Genomic DNA, 18,049 nt, shown 5'->3' with positions numbered 1-18,049 from the left:
ACGTTCACGTTCTCCGGTCAGATCCACATACCGCATCTGTCTGTCTCTGGGAAGACTGTTGGTCAACACAATCGAAGCAACTTGAAGGTGGCGCGAGCCCGTATGTACTTGATTGGGAAAGCCAAAACACCTGCTTTTGTTGGAGGGTGGTGCTGTCATCCCGGCGCGGTGGGAAGCGGCGCTCCCATTCGTCGAGCCGGGCGACGGTTTCGGTCAACAGACAGACAAACAGACAAACAGACGGTGGACGTTCGACAGGTCGACGTTGGACGGGGGGATGGCAGCCGGTCAGCGAGTGATTCGAAGACGTCGGTGGCGGCGGCGGACGTGCCATCCAGGTTGTGCGGGAGAAGCGGAAGCCTGATTGACAACACACAGAAGCACGGCACGCGCCCGGCACAATTATTCATTGACACACCCGCGGCACGGCACGGCGCGGCACAGCGCACGCGTGCACGGAAAAATGATGGTTGCTCCCCAGAGTTCATCCTCCGACGACGTCCACGCCGGCCAGGCCACGGTATTGGTATTGGTATTAGTGCCGCGGTCGCTCGGTCGGTCGCAGAAACGCACCGAATACTCGTCGATGTGGAATCGGACGAAACTTGAACAAAGATGGGGGGTGGCGACGACGTGGATCAGGGCGATAATCAGCCAGGGTCGATAAGACAAGATGCAGATGCAGATAATACAGCATCACGCCCGTGGCCCCGTGCTGTTGCGAACAGCCTGCCAGGTGAGCAAGGTCAAGACGAGTTGAACTTCCGAGCCCAGGTCGAACAAGAAACAATCTGTTGGATAATTGTGACGTCTCCGAGTTGGCTCTGCAAGTTTAACTGCCAGCCTGAGTGTGAGTGTTGCAGTTACCGTTGAAACTTGAAGACGCATCAGCCACGGACTCCGAAACACCAACGGCGAGCGAAACAACACCTACTATGAGATGCTAGAGGAAACCCGATATCACTGGCAAGGTTATACCATTCGACGATTTCCGAAGTTGTCCTTCGTCAGGTTGAGTAAGAGACGATAGGTTCGTATTGTCGAGTGGTCGGCGCGAGTCCGAGTCCTGCTGCAGACCGTACGCGCGCAGGGAGATCCAGACGTTGCCAGTGTTTACGCCGGTCGATCCGAGCCCGTGCCGTTGCGTGTCGAAAACGTCAGTTGAAATATGCAACACTGGCAACAACTTGAAGCCACAGTCCGCCGGCCCGGGTGTCGAAAATCGTAACGTCTCCGAGTTATCCTGCGAGTATAACTGCCCAACTTGAAGCCAGTAACTGTTGTTTGAAACGTTGAAATGCATTGAAGGACCTGTGGCATACAATATCAAGCGCATACCATTAGCCAACTTCCGAGCTACTCTTCGAGCTCATGCTGGTTTGGACCGATCGATTTACCAGCCAAGTACCGCTGTCGAAAAGCTTGAAGCCTCGCGCGAGCCAAAAACAAGTATTGAACACGCCAACAGGCTCAGGCTACAGCGAGCGCGAAAGAGGCCCGGAACTTGAAGCGCACCAGCCAGAGCGTGGATATTTCGTTGATATGGGCGGGAGAGAACGCGAACGCGAACGAGCACGTGAACCGCCCCCAAGCCTTCGACCAAGGAAGAAAAAGCGCGAGCAGATACTTTTATAGCGTTTCCGGCACGCGGGGCGGGGCGCGGTGTACTGCGGGCTGCCAGTGGGCGCCGCTCTTCTGAATTCGAACACGAAAACACTGCGCCCAAGTATTTCCTCGCTGAAAACCGAAAAAAAAACACGCACTGCGATTTCAGATGTACATGACCTGCCACCTCTCCCCACAGGCCCTATATAAGTACCACCTCGCCTACTCGCAGCGCCCATACGCATCTCGGCCGAATCACCCCCACGTCGCACGGGCGTTCTCCGAGCCCCACCAACCCCCCCAAAAAGGCAATCCAACATCGCCATTCCCCGACACCCACGGGGATTCGTGATGCGTTCTGACACATCGTGCCCTGCGCGCGTAAGCACGCAGCACGAAGTCCCGGCGCGCGCGGGCTCTATCAGCGCGGGCCGGGCGGACGCGGGGACACGCTCCGCCCCCGCGCGCGCGCGCTCCGCCGAGCGGGTTTTTCCTGGTGTACATACAGTACTGAGTACCTCCAATTAATCGCATACCACCGCCTAAATAGTAATTTTAAAATCCAGCCCAGGGGGGGTGGCTATGGCTAAACCTTCTCCCCGTGCCCTGCCTTACACCCTGCGCCCGAGCCGGGCTGACACACGCTTGGCGCGGGGGCGACACGCCCCACTGGCCCATCCCTCCTGTCGGCCTCGGCGGTGTCGGGCGCGTTTCTCGCCCCGGGGGTTTCGTCGCAGCGTCTTGTCCACGGCAGGCCCAGCACGTATAAAAGGCGACCCCGGATTTGCCATCCCATTCCGCGTCCGAACCCGGGACAGGGTGGACTTGCGCCCACGCCGGCGCGTGATGCCTGTCAGCGCCCATGCCCATGCCCTCGCCCGCGGCGCCGCCGGATCGTATAAAACCCGCGTCTCTCTTCCGTCCCGCTCTACACACCCCCCCACGCATTTTCTTGGCCGGTATGTTAATACTTTTGTTGTCTACTGTTACAAAAAAAACACTGCATGCTCTTTTCTTTTGTCGACTAACTTAAAGCTAGGTAAAATAGCGCGAGATGGTATAGTGATATAAAAAACGCCGGGAATCGTATCGTAGTGGGGGGCCAGCAGAGAAGAGGAGGCAATGGACCAGGACCAGCAGAGAGGACATCACACCAACAGCAAATTCAGCCCCCGCTCGCGCATCGTCTCCCGCCAGTCCACCGTCATCGCGCTCACATCGCGCTTCTGCCACACCGCCTCCATCAACAGCCGCGTCCGCATCAGGTTCCCCAGACTCTCGTCCCGCGCCTGCAGCCGCGCCTTCAAAAACTCGCGCCAGTTCGAGTCGTCCGTCATGCACCCCGCAAGACAGATCGGGAACACCAGCGCCCGGTCCACCTCCGACGGCGGCAGCTGGTGCAGGTGCTGCACGATGCTCCCGACAGAAGTAGAGATTTCCGGGACACCTATTAGGTCACGTGAGCAATGGGCCCAGAAAGGTGCGCAATCAAAACACTAACCAGGATTCGAGTCGTTCAACACCGTGTGCAGGTACAGCACGACCGCCTCCTCGAATATCCTTGCCACCAGCGCCCGGGTCTCGCTCGTCGGGTACGGTGCAGCATTGACCTGCTCCGAGTCGCTCTGGACCAATGTTGGGTGGAGCGGCGTCTTGTCCAGCATGTCGCCGCCCCTTGCCTCCATCGCGCCCAGCGCCGTCCGCAGCCGCCGCTCGATCTCGTCCCCGCGCCGGATCAGGTCCCGATTACTCAGCGTGCCCTTCCGCCGCTGCTCCGCCTTCCAGTGCGCGAGCGCCGACACCTCCGCGATCCCCAGCAGCACCTCCTCGGGGCACCCCGTCAGCGTCGTCATCCGGATCTCGTCACTGTGGCTCTGCCACCCCGCCAGGTCCCCGAACAGCCGCTTGTACAGCGCGAGGTATTTCGGCGGCCGCATCACGGTAAGGCTCGAGAAAATATCTAGCCACTATTATAATAACGCGGTTGTTAGAAAAAGAAAATGGCACAAAAAAAACAGCGCACCAGCGTGATCTTGACGATGAGCTGGCTGGACGGCGGCAGCCTCTGGATCGCGAGCTTCGGGTTGTCGCTCGTCAACAAGTCCGTTTGCTGCGATAGCCAGTCGCACGCGACCGAGAACACCGGCTGCCAATCCGTCGCGCCCCCCGACAGCTGACTAAACCACACGAGATGCAGCGCAGCAACCACGTCCGCCTCGCCATAGGTGCCCCTGACCTGCTTGGCGTTGTGGAGCTGGAAATAGGCCTCGTCGTGGAAGTACTTGGCCGTCGAATGCTCCGGGTTTGGGTCGGGCGCCTCCAGCCCATGCGACACCCGCATCCGCGTATAATGCAGACTCGCCAACGCACAAACTGCGTTCGTCACCGCCCCCCTCGGCTCGTTAACGATCATCTACAAAACAACCACGATCAGACCGGCCATTCTGTCGCTCCAACGGCAAAACTCACCGAGCATGTAATATTGGTCACCGAGTTGCCGGCAAATATAAACTGCACCTTCCGGACGTGCTCGAAGTAGTAGATGCAGTGGTTTTCCTGCAGGGACGAGTGCCCCGCAAATAACGGGAGGGTGTTGTCAGCAGACGGGTCGAGCCCTACCCCAGCAAAGTCCATCCCTGGCCCCAGTTGCGTAAAATCAAAGTCGAGGGGCGGGATTTGGCCTGAGCCAGGCGTGGACGAGGTCGACGAGGAGTCAAAGGCAGCCCCAAACAGCGCGGGGTTGTTAAAATCAGGGGGAGTCAGGCTGTGGTCGCTGAACGCCATCCCCGGCATCCCATAGAACGCAGAGTTGTTGTTGGCGCCTGGAAAAAGAAAAGAGAGCCGATGATTCAGCGGGGGTTACTAATGCATCCGCAGCACCCACTACTCACCGGGGAACATCCCCCGTGGGCCCTGGCCAAACTGGTAGAACTCCCCGCCAGAGTCGTAGCCCATTATCGACGCGTCTGCAGAGCGTCGATGGGGCGGGTATGTCCTTCGGGCGCCCATCATGCCGGGCGTGAGAAGCGACGAGCGGGGCTGGCCCCGGATGAGCCCTGCCCGCGTCAGCTGCGCTTTGATGTCTGCTTTGTACCGCTCGACAGCGGCCTTGTCCTTCAGTTGTAATCAGACAGTAGAAAATAGGATTTAAAAATTGTAGAGACGCACCCGCATCCATTCTGGCCTCTTTGGCCCCCACCCCAGACAGTCGATCGTGAGCCGGATGCAGGTATGGCACGAGTCGCCTTCCCGGTTCTCGTCGCATTTCTGGGGGAAGATTAACAAATCAGGAGAAAGCAGCGTAGAGAGAGCGTACTTTTCGGCGCAGGCGGCAGGTCCTAACAACTCATGAGAAGCCAAACAGGACGACAACGGGACAACGCACCAACAGCCACCCTTGCTCGCGCTGTTGTTCCTCGAGAGATCGCCCGTCAGTCGGCGGGGGGAGCCCGCATTCTCGACATCGGGCATGGGGACGGTGAGGGAGGCGGGGGGAAACATCCAGCGAGACAGACGAGGCGGGCGACTGGCTCCCGCTCGATTCAGAGGTCCCGCTGAGGTAGACCATGGTGGGTGGTGATTAGAGGGTGGTTGTCTTGGGTATTTCGTCACAGTCGTGGATGGCGACGAACAGGGGAAGGGGAATAAGTATGGGGGCGAAACAAAGTCGCACAATCGCGGTCGGTCGCCAACTTAAAGATGGAAGAGTGTGACGGAACAAGAAACCTGCACGCAAATCCAGTCAGGCAGTGTAACGCATAGGATAAATAGGAAGGAATGTCCGTTTCCCAGCTCACAGCCCAAAACACTTTCGTGGCTTCTGATCAAAAATATAACCCAGATCACCTAGACGTTCTCGAGCTTCGGCTCAGATCAAGACCCGCTTTGCAGCGTGTCCAAACTAAGCAGCTACCCAACCGTCGTCGGCCTCTAATCCTCCGATGACCACGCCACCCCAAATGGGGGTATAAGGGGATCTACAGATGTGTGTGTGCTGACGTGACCACCGATTACTGTTTCATCAAGGCACTCAAATCGATGAGAAGAAATCCAGATCCTGATGCTTGTTAAGAATGATTAGAATGTACATGTGTGCGACGAGAGAGAACGATAACAGAGTACAACGAGACTAGGAGAGCGTGCTGGTAATTAAGATGAGGCTTTGCAGACAAGAAAGACAAGAAAGACAAGAAAGAAAAAAGAAAATCAGACGAGTAACATCTCTTCTCGTGCCAGAACCTCCCTCCACGGGACCGGCTGGCCAGCGGGAGTCCCGGCCCTCTGCTCCCAGATCCCCTCCAACAGCTCTTTCACTCGTGAGCTATTCCCGACCTTGCTTTTATCCGGGCCCTCCTCGTTCAGACTGAGCTCCCTGACGATCATCTGGCGGTGGTGGGCATTGTCCGTCAACGCGCCACAAATAAAAAACGCAAACACCGTGCTCCGCACAACGCTGCTGTGGCTATCCGGCCGGCCCCGCATCATCTCTTCCGCCGCCTCCTGCACGACCTCCATCGTGAGCGCGACGGCCTCCTCGACTTCGCGCACGTGCGGGAAGTCACCTGACACAATCGATCGCAGAAACAGCCGGGTCGCGCAGCGGAAGAGGTCCGCGCTGAGCGCCCGCGAGGACGCGTTCTGGTCCGTGTTGGGCGAATAGGACATCCCCAGCCGAGTCATCGCCGGCTGGGACTGCACCCCCAACTCTACTTCCAGCTCATTCGCCCGCTGAAGAAGCTCGGGGATGCTTAGCTGCCCCAGGGCCTGTTGTTTTTGCTTCCACACCGCCAAGGCAGACGCCTCCGCCAGCACCCACACGACGACATTGTCGCAGCCCATGACATCCATCATCGACAATTCTGGCGGGTCCTCCAGCATCAGTATCCCGCTCTGCAGCGGCGAGAAGAGCTCGCGAATATAGTGCAGGAACATAGGCTCCTGCCCAGTCGTGACCGCCGCCAAGACATCGAACCAGATCGCCGTCTTGATAATGAACCTTGTCGACTCGCCGCACGAGAAGAGCGCGTCTTTCGGGTCCCGGCCCGCGCGGAAAACGCTGTCCGCATATTTGTACGACACCCCCAGCCATGGGGCCCACGACCCGGCCCCGCCGTCAAACAAAAATGTCGAGATAATGCTGATCGCGGCGAGCGCGTCGTGCTCAGAGTGTTCTGGCGCCGTCAGCAGTTTCGCGAGCGACTGGTATTGCCGCTTCGTCTCTGCATCCTTCATCACTATCGCGTTCCGAGCTGTCGAGTGGAGCTCTGAACGCTTCATGTAGAGCGAGGCCAGCAGCGTTGCCGCCTCCCGCGACGGGCCAGTGGTGGTGACCGACGGTAGGACGATGTTGTCGAGCTGCCGCGGGTCTGCAAGCATAAACTGCATCCCAACCACTTTGCGGATGTAGAACGACATGACATCTTCTTCCTTCATCCTCGCAGACTTGGCTGGTGCCGCGAAAAACATATGGGAGGAGGGCGTTGGGTCGTCGAGGGAGAAAAATGTCGGGTCTTCAAACTGGGCATGGTATGTCAGCCCAAACGAGGACTGAATGTGTGGGAGCAGTCTTCCTGGGCTTCCCGCGCGCGACGATATTCCAGGCCCTGCCAAAAAAAAACAGGGTTGAGTAAAATTACTAGATTACAGACATTTAATAGGACAAGTACGGACTCTTACATTGGGATACTATATTAGAATTATAGGCAGCAGGGGAATACAGAGACGGCTCGGCATGGTGGTGGATCCCATCGTGGTATGGGGGAGTGTCGTCGAGGCCTGTGACACAACAATCAACATCTAGTCATCGGGGAAAGCCAATCAAAAAATCACTGACCATAGGCATTGCTGAGCCATGGCTGGTCGCGCACCGACGAGATCAGCATGCGCGACGGCTCGCTGGGCGAGAGAGAAAGCGTGGGGGTTGGCGGACTCTCGCTCGACGACGGCGTAACGCTGTCCTCGTCGAGCCGAAGAATCGGCAGGTCTTGATCAGCCCCGCGAGGACCAGTACCAGCGTGGCCCTTAATCATGCCTTGGGCGGCGAGAAAAAGCTTAATCTTGTCTCGCAGATCAACAACGTTGCGGCTTTCCTGCATTGGGGAAGGAGAAAAGGAAAAACGTGTCGTGTCAACAAAAGGTGTGGGTCCACGATAAGCGAACAAAGGCAACTCACGCGTAGCCAATCGGGGCGCTTCGCCCCAAAGCCCAAGCACTGGAGACGGAGGCGGACACACGTTTCGCAGTCGCCGGTGCTGTTCATGCGCTCATCGCATTTCTGTGTGGGTCCCCGTCAGCAAACAGGCGCCTAACAAAGGAAGCAATAACGCGTAAAAAGATCGACAGACCTTGCGTCTAATGCGACAGGTATAGCAGCCAGATTTGGCTCGAATACCGCCCTTGGCCTTGGGAATGCCAACTCCAGGCCCGGCGAGCGACTTCCTGCTCTGTGGCGACTTCGGGGCCGCAGGCATGGTAATATAGTGGAGGTGAGATGTCGATGTGTTGGTCGTGAGGAGTAGTTATACAGACAGCAGGAGATAGCAGACAATGGCTTTACAGTCAAGGGAGGGAAGGCACTGCACGCATCCGTGCGAGGGTATATGTAGTCCACAAAAGAGCGGGCTGTTGAGCGTGACAGCGTTACACGGAGCCTGCCCGATTTGGGACGTAGATCGCCGATGCTCCCGCTTTTTTTGATGGGGGGCCTTTGGAACCGTTTCCCATCACCCATGCACACATGGTTTGCCGCGTCTCAAACTGTAGCCCCAGCTATTACACCGCCCTGTCTCCCTCGCCCATCACGGACAAAGCTGGACACTGCATCTAATCAACCCATAATTGGGATCGTCGTTCTGCTGGTTCTGGCTCGGAGAAAAACACTCCCACATCTCCGTCGTTGCAAATCGTCGTCGTCTTCGTAAGCTCGTTCGTAATACACACAGTAATGTAACATTTTTTTCTTCTTTTTTTCGCGTTTCGGGTTTAGTCATGGCTCCTGCAAAGGCTGACTCGCACTCAACCTTCGCACCCTTGTCATCAACCCAGTCGACGCGCCGCCGCCACCTCCAACTCCAGAAATATGAGACGGACTTGGACTGACGTCGGAGGTACCCATGATTTTCGTTGAGTCCCCGGGTACTCCCCCAGTCCCCGATCTTCTCGCAATAAGCGCCCGAATGGCACCGAGCCATTTGATCTCGTCCTCCTCGTTTGGTGCACAGAGCAAGAGTGTCCGCTTCGTTGTGACAATTTTGAAAGTATGCGTGTTATTGTCGTCGTCCCCCGCAGGCGCTACAGAGGGAGATACCCCAGAGCCACCACTTGGGGTCTGGCGGTGAGGAGCGAGCTCGTATTCAAGGGCGTCTAATATCTCCTTGAAGGGGAAACGTCGATGCGGTTTCGTATCCTGCGGCATTCCCATATTTAGCATCAAGGCGCTTGCCAACGACAATCCCGACTTACCATGTGGCTTCCGGAATACACCAACTGTTCGGCACTCAAAACAAACCAGCGCTTACGCCAGTTTCGGCGCTTGGACCCACACTTCATAAGGTATCCAGACAGAATCGTTTTGGCTGGGTCTATAGCGGCTTTGGCAGAAGGAGAAGTGCCGCCAGTTGGTAGTTGTGGACGAGGCTGGGAAGAAGAAAGGGAGTAGGAGCGGGCTCCATTGGGAGATGCATCGTCAGAGTCGGACGAAGTTATCGAGTAGCCATGTGAAGGGGGGGAGGGAGTCACTGGTGGTGGAGCATTAGCACGACCACGCCCTCTTCCAGCTGGAATAGGTATTGGTTGCGTTGCAGAACCAGAAGCGGCTTGGAGTGCCTGACGCGCTTCTTCAATCGCCTTGACCCAGTCGTGGACTTCTCCCGGATCTTTGGCCTGAAGATAGAACGTTCGGACCGGGGAGACTAACCCAAACGTGTTTTCATGTCGTTTGAGGGCAACCTTGGTGCACGAATGGACATCGGACAAATCAAGTAGTCGTAGAAGTTGGTATTCAGCGGCAGTCTTGTAGTAAGCGAGGTGGGCTGTCCGCAAGACAAACCATCGTTTCTTCCACGTCTGAAAAGGATAAGCAGAGAGCCCAGAGCAACTTGCTTGCACAGACCTTTCGCCGTTCGCCTTTTTTCCACAAATAGCCAGCCTTGATGACACTTTCCTCGGCAGAGTTGAGGTTTGGCGAGCCTCTGTCAGCGCTCCGCCAGCCCCCGACTTCCTCGTCGCCTTCGTCTTCTTCCTCTGAATCCTCCCCACTCTGAGAACGACGCTCAGCAATGGATGACAAATTGGGTTGGGCAGATGCTTGGTGGAGGGGTAGATTTCCGGTGGAGGGTATGATGGTATCGAGTGAGTCCGAGTCTGATTCGGTGCCCGAGACAGTCGTGGTCGGGTGGGGAGCCTAGAAAAAAAGTTCAAGTTTGGTCGTTGTCGCGACATAGGTGGATGAGCACATACTCTAGGCGACTTGGTGTACGACATGGAGTGGACCGACAGCTTTCGGTGGACCTCCTGCGGAGAAGGGGGAGCTGCGGCGAGGGTATTCATGGTGGTTGCGGTCAACGTTGAGCAGTGGTGAGCTCGACACGTTACGGTCGTGACAATCACGTCTTCCGCAAAAGGAAAGATTTTGGACGGCCTTCAAATCCCGCAGGCCAACTGAACACGTAGTTCTACGTGTGGGGCTCCATTTAGGCTCTATCTTCGTTTGCCACCCAATATGACGCACCAAAAACGAGCGACCGAGACGATGATTGATTGCATCCAACACGCCACCCAGCGTGGAAATTTCCCATTTTGACTCGTCCACAACCCTTTCATGCGACACCTGCAGGTGATAAACTTTTGTCGCGCTCTTGCCGCCCAGGCGGTCATTTGGCCGTATTTGGCAACGCCATCGATTCGCGATGCATAACTTGTGACGCGCATCTCATCTCTTCCTTAGACCAATACCACCACCACCTATTGTGAACCATGCCCACTGAAGCCAAATTCAAGAAGGCCGTCGAAATCATAGGTGGGCTCCCTCAGGATGGGCCGCTCAAGCCTTCCCAGGACGACCAACTCTTCGTCAGTCAATCCAAATTAACATCAGACCAAATCTAATCTCCACTTCAGTTCTACAAGTACTACAAACAGGGTAAGAGCTACCAATCCTTTCTGTCATTGTCTGACTTAGTGTAGCCACGGTCGGCGATGTCAACACGGCCCGACCTGGTATGCTCGACTTTACGGGCAAGGCCAAATGGTGAATGCTCCGATCGCGTGCTCTATGCGTTGCGATTGCTAATCGACCTATCCAGGGACGCGTGGAAGAGTGTAGAGGGTGCTTCCAAGGAGGAATCTTACAAGCAATACGTCGAGCGCCTTGTCGAGGTGCGTTATCCATCCAGTCATACATTTTGTCGTAAATCGCTGATTTTCCTTCGACAGTTCCTCAAGAAGGCTGGCGATGATGCGCATATCGCCGAAATCGAGGCTGCATAAACTCAATGGACATGTAGAAACTGAAACTAAAGTTGTAACTTGTTGTTATCGTCAACCTCGAATCCACATTTGAGCTGCGCGAGAAAGACATCGGAACGTGAACGACGTTTACTTACTGTATCCAAAACACGCGTTTTTCCACGCTGCAACCCTGGACCACCTGGTGGCCTTCCATGGTCAACACTTTCCTTCGTTAGACTTGCTGTTGACGCTCGGCCAGATAAGCGCCGAAGGCGTCAGTGAATGTGACCAGCGCTTCTCCCGCTTTTTTTGATCTGGGACCTCTGACACTCCTTTCAACCACCAAACACGCACTGTTTCTACCGGTGGACATAGGCTCCCGCTGTCTCCGTTCCACATCTGCCTATCGTCAATCCACGCACACAAATAACTTGCTGAGCGCTTGACCCCAGCGGCTCTTTTTTGCCTGATTTTTTCTGCTCCCACTGACAACTTGACAGCAGCTCTCGGATCGAGGGCAATTCGCCGAATGACAGACGATTTCCATTCAGTTTGCCAGCCGAGTCTCTATCCAAACCTCCGCCTGCCACGGAGTACAGTCGGCTGGCAGGCGATTGCGACAATCCTGTAGGCTGGGACCGAATCGGAGGTCGAACTTATTTGAAACTTATTTCGTGGAGCTCTTGTCTTCGCGAAAGGGTTCCTTTTTTTTTCCTACGCGGCGCCACATTGACAACTCTTCGAGGTCACCGACGGCGTTTACCGAATCGCATCCCATTTTCCCAATTAGGTGATTCCATCCGTCTAGTCCATATCTTGCTTAACGGAACCACAGAAACATTCCTTCACACCGCTTTGCGGTGGCTGGACCGACGGGAACTTTCATCTGGTGGCGCACCGTCCAACCACATCTCTTAGACTGGCTGTGGTTTCTGGATGACTCTTTGGCTGTACGATCTGCTGTTTGGTTGTTTATCTCCAGTTCTTTCCACGCCACACACCCGAAACCCCGCTACAGCCCCGGCCCCCACAACATTTGCTTCGCCTCTTCTCACCTTCAGATGCTCAGGCAATCACTTCCAAAACAACTCCAATTGGCCTCGTGCGTGCCTCATCTAATGCTAGTACTTAGTTATCCGCGGCCTCGTCGTCTTTCGGTGGCCGGGCGGCTTTACCCCCTGGCTAACTCCGTCGACAAGCTGCAATCGTTAAGTTTCCAGTCCAACCCAACTCCAAGCCCTTTGACATCGGGATCGTCTTAGACTTGGGGCTTGATGGTCCGAATCACTGTCCCGACTACAACAAGGTCCCATGGCCAGGCGACGTTATCCCGGAAACACCATGATGAGTAATGCTCTAAACACGTTTGTTGCCTGCCTCACAAGAAATGGAAGACACAAGCGACGCAAGGCAACGGCGAAGAACCCCGGTCGACATAGGTATTGTATACCCTACGAAATAATTCTCTCGGTCCACTTCTCTGGGTCCGGACTCCAGGCGATCTTCTGAGGCCCTCACGCAACGGCGATCGGCTCTCGGCCAACGAAGTCGAATGTATTCTTCGGCCGCCTTAGATCTATTACTGACCAACTTCAAGTTGGAGGTGTAAATATTTTTTCTTAGGGTTGGTCATGGCGGACCTCCATCGAATGACCACTCATGCTCCCGAGCCCAATCTTGGGCACCACGCGGGCGACGGGACCAACGCAAAAAGTCAAATGGATAGATAGCACAGATGGTGTCAACACAAGTAACAGTTCATCAAATAAATGATATCGATGTTCTGATCAGTTATTGGGCGTGCTTCGAGCGGTATGTTCGTTTGCTAAATCCCTCATTCTTGTGGCCCACTCGTCGGCAAAGTAGGCAAAAATCTTGCAATCTGGTGCGGGGCAAGACAGTGCCGGAGCGCGGCGATCACACAGCTGATTTTTAGGCTTGATCCGAGATCAACCAAGGGAAAGGAAGGAAAAAAAATTTCACTCCGATGACGATCGCTATTCGCATCCAGCGTCCACGTTGGTGGTACCTCGATCGCATTGACAGAAGAAAACCGGCCCCACGATCCTGGTTTACCCACGACAAGTAAGTTGGTTAGGTTGCCTACTGCCGCCGCACTTCCGAGCCGGGAAGAATGTCAAGAACAAGGAAGGCTTCGCGCGAATGATATCACAGTTCGCAACCCGCTCCGGGGCTCATGACACGTCCTTCCCAGTTGCTACAGTTTCAGCTCCCGCCGCGGCCATGTACTAATCCTTGACGTCGTTGGACAATTGCCAACAATTAATACAAGCTTGATTCAAGCCAAATGGCCACCTTGAGATGTTGATGGGCTTGATTGGATTCACGCCTCAAGGCAGTTCTAACTAGCACTGCACAAGCCTTCGTTTGTTTGCCCGTCAGAAGCGTTCCGTGGCGGACAGCCATGGCGTTTTCTAGCAAAAGGCCGTCGCTGTCATCATCATCGCCTGAGCTCTGATACGAGGTTCATCAGGTATAAACAATCCCCAGAGCTTACAGCTCTGTGTTCTCCGCCCGTCGTCCGATCTGTTAACACTAGATTGCAACTACATTTAGCGTACAACAGGCTGAAAAAAGCCACAATAGCGCCGTAGGTAGATAGCGTCCAGGTCAGTTCGTAGGGGGCCAAGCTGTCCATGTGATGTGTATGAGTACAATGTGTGCAGCACTTTGGGCCCAGAACACGGCTCCAGAAGGGGATGGGAGAAAATCGTAAAGTGTAAAATGGAAGGGTCATCAGTATGTTGTAGAATGAAATAGAGAGATGATAGAGTATCAAGGGGGCAAGGAGACCGCACCAGCACTTGGGAAGGTCAGGCGAAGGGAAGGGGGGCATCGGGGACCGATGCGACCGATGGCAGGTTGACCGACAGCCAGCCACAAGCAGCGAAGCAACATGAACGCGGGAAATAGTGGGGTGCTATTCGGCAGCACTCCAACAAAAACAAGATCGACCAACAAACAGAGCGGGGACACGCATGGACCGAGTCATGTTCAAGCATCCTGGCTTCCACTTGCGTCCCTGTTTGGTCCCGGGTTCGCAACAAACAGACTCGGTCGTGTAACAAGTCCGTAGTTGGCATGGGATTTGTTGCGCGGCCGTTCTTTGGGTGGCGGCGACACATCCTGAGACATTCGTCGCTCATAGGCACGCACGCGGTCTGCTACCGAGCCAGCGGACGATCCCGATGATGCCGTCGACAACGGAGGTCTAATCGACGCAGGTGGCGAGTGTTTTGAAGAAGCTGATGGAGAAGCAGGGGCTGGTGGGGGCGTTGGGAGATTGAAACTGGAAGCGGGGACCATCTCGACTGGAGAACTGAACACAACTTCTCCCTCATCCTCTGGTGGTTGCCAACTAGTCCGTATTTGTGACCTTCCGTCATCAACACTTCCTCCATGGGTGGTATCGCTTCCCCGCGTACTTGTGCTCCCGCTCTGTCTTGTTCCTCGCAGCATCACACCAACATCACCCATCCGCTCCAAAGCATCCGAGTTCGCCGTTTGTATGGACGACATTGATTTACCATGCGTCGACATTCTGCTGTACGGCGAGCTTCTCGCGTCTCGCTGCTTTTGACTCCCGTCGCTCGAATTTCGCTCCGCAAGAACACTTGCAGTTTCTTCTTTGACAAACCCTAGTCGAGATGGCAAGGGGGCCGGGTCACGGAAATCCATTGGCGCTGGAGCCTCGTTTGCCCCGCGAGTTGACCGTCGATCCAACAAACTCTTGTTGGAGAAGCGGGCCCACCATGTATCGCTTCGTCGCATAGGTTGATCAGGTTGGGGAGGACGCATGTCCAGGATACTGGATGTTCGTGGCCTGCTTGGACCAGCAGTCGGTGCTGGAGACGATGGTCCGAATGGTGAGTTCTGATGCGAGTTGGAAGACATCCCGAATGTAGAAACGCGAGAAAGCGAATCAAATGGATTTATGACCGACGCCGAAGAAGTATGGTGGTCTACGGAGGAGCCAGAGTTGGAAGCGCCAGACGACCTTGAGACTTCGGTAACTGGGCTGAGCATTCCTGGACGACTAGCGGCTAAAAGAACACCAGGAGCAGTAATATCTTGCTCTGAGGCAGCCACAGGATCGGCAAAAGGGTCCACGTAATTGCTGGTTGTGCTCATAACGCTGGTGTAGCTTGATTGTCGGCGACCTGGTGGGGGTCTCGCCGCGCGGCCCGCGGGAGCATCCCGCATATATGTTTGGAAAGGATCCTTCTCGTCCCCAACACCCAACAATGATTCGCCCCGACTACCATAGCTTATACCGCTGGCAGCACTAGCTTGTCGCCTCGGATTTGGTCGGAAAACACTCATTAGACTCCAAGTGCTTCCGCCGCTACCCTGTCGTAATCGTTCGAGGCGACTTCGGGTTGATCGGTTATCGCCCACATCGTACCAGCCTTCATATCCGAACTCGCGGTTGTCCTCGTCCGCAAGCATATCACGACGTTCTTTCCTATCATGAACAGCGGGTGCCCCTGTTGCTGCCGCAAGACCCAGTCCACCAGCAATCCAGGTAGCCCATGAGCCGACTGCGGCGCCAATTGTGTCAACAGCACCAACGACAATGCCACGTTGTGGGGGAGCATCGACCATTCTTGCTGCTGAGGGACCATTTCCACTCTCGCCACCATCCAAAGGAGAGAAAACGCCGCCTACACCACCCTGCATCCAACGCTGTCGTTCATGCCGACGCATGAGCCACACCACTCCCAATCCTGCAGCTACAAATGCAAAAACACCCAAAACAGTACCGATTGCGATCGCCGTTGTCTTCCTTGGCGCTTTGGGCTGATCTCCGGTCGACCCACCACCACCACTTCCATTGGTACTAGTTGGGTGCACTGAACTGAGGGTTCCAGAGAATGTTGGCGTTGTGTCGGATTTTGTAATAGGTGGGAGAGGTAAAGTGGGTGTAATGGTAGCATTTGGTGGAGGTGGATTGAATGTTGTGGGGAACGATTGCGTTGCCGGGTCATAGATAGTGAGCGAGGAGCTCACAGGGGCGAAGGAACCATAGCCTGTGAACAAATGAGTACCCAAGATGATGATGGCATAATGAGGAATTCGCACCAAAGCCGAAAAGAACTTGGCCCCCGTAATAAACCGCAAAATGGTCTCTTCTCTCTCCAAGTTGCGCAAGAGGTGGGACGAGTGTCCATGTACTGGTGGTGATATTATAAATCCAGCCATCACTGAACCGCGACAGGAAATCGCCGCTGGTGCCGCCTTGGATGAGAATAGCGCTGTCATCCAACAATACGTAAGCGAAGGCTCGGCGAGGTGCGGGAAGGGGAGTCCCGGAGATGGTCTGAGTTGACCAGGAGTTCTTCGTAGTATCGAATATGTAGAAGGTATCGAACGGAAGGAGGCTGTTCTGTGCCAAGCCACCAAAGAGGAAAATTTGACCGTTTGATAAAATGACTGTGCCATGTCCTGTGAGCGCAGGAGCAGCGTTGGCGGTGGGGAGTAGGGTAAATGTGCCAGCAGAAGGGCTGAAGACGTAGTGGTCGGATTCTAAAATCATGGATCCGTCCGCCTTTTCACCGCCAAAAACGTATACGTCTCCAGATCTGCTTGTGACTGAAGTATGGTGCATGCGACGAGGAGGTTCACCATCCCAACCAGGCGGCTCTTGTGTGAATTGGGGTTCTGCCCGGTTGAAGATGTTTAAAAGCCAAGCCGAGTCAGGTTGAGTGTATGATGTCGCCACTGGTGTTGGAACACCGCCAAAAACCAGTTGATTCGAATTATTGAAGGCGGACATCGTATGCCATGCTACCGCTGGACCATGGGAGTTGGTGCTATTGTTTGGGTCGCTCACCAAGACCCAGGGTGGATTGTCAACGGAAAAGGACAAGGCGAGTGGGAGGAGGAGGAGATCGCTTTGAGCATTGGCGCCGGTATAGCTCATCGATCCAAATGGGTCCTGCTTGCCGCCTTGGACGAAGAGAGACGAGGTTACAATGGAAGTAGCTTGCCCCCATCTGAAAACTCGATGATTAGTACATTCGGCTAGACAAGATAATAATTACCTTGGTGCGGGAGTGTAGGAGTGTACTGCTGAGATGAGCAGCGCAATGTAGAGGTAAATAGTCATGGAAAGTCGTTAAGTTTGTTGGTGGGGTGGTTAGTTCATACAAGTCGTAAAATAAGCAGTGTGAGGCTCGTGACGTGCTGGTGGAGCAGTGGGGTGGGTCCGGGTCCAATCCAATCCCCGTGTGGGCCAAGGCGCAGTCAATACTCGACTATCAATGGAGTGAAATGCGAAGAGGCTGTTGTTGTTGAATGGGATGGAAGACGGAGACAAGACGAACGAGACGACGTCACGCCAAACCGGTTTCCTCTGTTTCCGACCACACTCATGGCCACGATCCTCCCCATATTCTTTCTCCTTGCCATCGTCGCTGGACTGATGACGTGTGCCGCGTTGTTTACCCCCAAGGGCCCCAACCAAGTGTGCGTATATCCCTTTGGGTCGTGGCTTCTTTCGCTCTAATTGAGCATAGGGTTATACGGACTGCAGTAATGCTTACACTCGCGGCTTGCTATCTTATGTGGATGGTTACATACCTTGCTCAGCTCCATCCTTTGCTACGTGCGTCGTTATACGCTCTCAAAGCTCAAGGTCTAATACCAGAATAGAACCTCAACGTTCAACAGTCAAGCCAGAGTGAAGTCGATACTAGGTCCGTCGCAGCTCTTTAAGGACGCGGATTTGTTGCTCAATCCTCTCTCAGAACACCGCTGTACCCTCCTCTGTTTACATACCTCCAATAATGCATGGACTTTGGCCCTCGATTGAGGATGCTTTTATTTCTTTGCTATTGCGAACGTCAAAAGGCCGTAGTCGCTGTGCTCAGTTCTAGCGGCGGCTTGCGCTGCTTGCTTATTCGATGTACTTAATAGGTGTTTGTTGTAATAGACACTGGGTCAGTGAGCACAAAATTCAGCTTGAATCTTGACC

The 18,049-nt window shown here is 54.9% G+C and overlaps 6 protein-coding genes across 6 annotated transcripts; 2 read left to right on the top strand and 4 right to left on the bottom strand.

The window, feature by feature from the left end:
- Window positions 1–2,753: 2,753 nt before the first annotated feature.
- MIND_00271600 (Zn(2)-C6 fungal-type domain-containing protein) lies at window positions 2,754–5,106 on the bottom strand (the record flags this gene model as incomplete). The annotated part of the gene is made up of 8 exons (XM_037359589.1): window positions 2,754–3,052; window positions 3,107–3,572; window positions 3,629–4,018; window positions 4,075–4,427; window positions 4,497–4,719; window positions 4,774–4,872; window positions 4,922–4,943; window positions 4,991–5,106. The coding sequence occupies 8 exons, from the start codon at window positions 5,104–5,106 to the stop codon at window positions 2,754–2,756; spliced, it is 1,968 nt and encodes a 655-aa protein (XP_037224684.1).
- Window positions 5,107–5,811: 705 nt separating this feature from the next.
- Window positions 5,812–8,075, bottom strand: MIND_00271500 (uncharacterized protein; the record flags this gene model as incomplete). Its single annotated transcript, XM_037359588.1, has 5 exons — window positions 5,812–7,208; window positions 7,276–7,380; window positions 7,439–7,694; window positions 7,778–7,879; window positions 7,950–8,075. 5 exons carry the CDS (start codon window positions 8,073–8,075, stop codon window positions 5,812–5,814), a joined length of 1,986 nt encoding a protein of 661 aa, XP_037224683.1.
- Window positions 8,076–8,590: 515 nt separating this feature from the next.
- On the bottom strand, window positions 8,591–10,152 carry MIND_00271400 (Pleckstrin-like protein; the record flags this gene model as incomplete). Its single annotated transcript, XM_037359587.1, has 4 exons — window positions 8,591–9,010; window positions 9,067–9,669; window positions 9,716–10,006; window positions 10,063–10,152. 4 exons carry the CDS (start codon window positions 10,150–10,152, stop codon window positions 8,591–8,593), a joined length of 1,404 nt encoding a protein of 467 aa, XP_037224682.1.
- A 426-nt stretch (window positions 10,153–10,578) lies between these two features.
- Window positions 10,579–11,091, top strand: MIND_00271300 (ACB domain-containing protein; the record flags this gene model as incomplete). The annotated part of the gene is made up of 5 exons (XM_037359586.1): window positions 10,579–10,674; window positions 10,723–10,744; window positions 10,789–10,852; window positions 10,908–10,980; window positions 11,038–11,091. The coding sequence occupies 5 exons, from the start codon at window positions 10,579–10,581 to the stop codon at window positions 11,089–11,091; spliced, it is 309 nt and encodes a 102-aa protein (XP_037224681.1).
- A 2,976-nt stretch (window positions 11,092–14,067) lies between these two features.
- Window positions 14,068–17,182, bottom strand: MIND_00271200 (Adagio protein 1-like; the record flags this gene model as incomplete). The annotated part of the gene is made up of 3 exons (XM_037359585.1): window positions 14,068–16,103; window positions 16,156–17,069; window positions 17,118–17,182. The coding sequence occupies 3 exons, from the start codon at window positions 17,180–17,182 to the stop codon at window positions 14,068–14,070; spliced, it is 3,015 nt and encodes a 1,004-aa protein (XP_037224680.1).
- Window positions 17,183–17,350: 168 nt separating this feature from the next.
- Window positions 17,351–17,759, top strand: MIND_00271100 (uncharacterized protein; the record flags this gene model as incomplete). Its single annotated transcript, XM_037359584.1, has 3 exons — window positions 17,351–17,541; window positions 17,592–17,680; window positions 17,728–17,759. The coding sequence occupies exons 1-3, from the start codon at window positions 17,447–17,449 to the stop codon at window positions 17,757–17,759; spliced, it is 216 nt and encodes a 71-aa protein (XP_037224679.1). The 5' UTR covers window positions 17,351–17,446.
- Between the last annotated feature and the right edge of the window lie 290 nt (window positions 17,760–18,049).

Source organism: Mycena indigotica (genome assembly GCF_014461135.1).
Source record: "Mycena indigotica strain 171206Taipei chromosome Unknown Mind.scaff0002, whole genome shotgun sequence".
NCBI classification, from domain to species: Eukaryota; Fungi; Basidiomycota; class Agaricomycetes; order Agaricales; family Mycenaceae; genus Mycena; species Mycena indigotica.
This window is presented reverse-complemented; position numbering and strand designations above follow the sequence as displayed.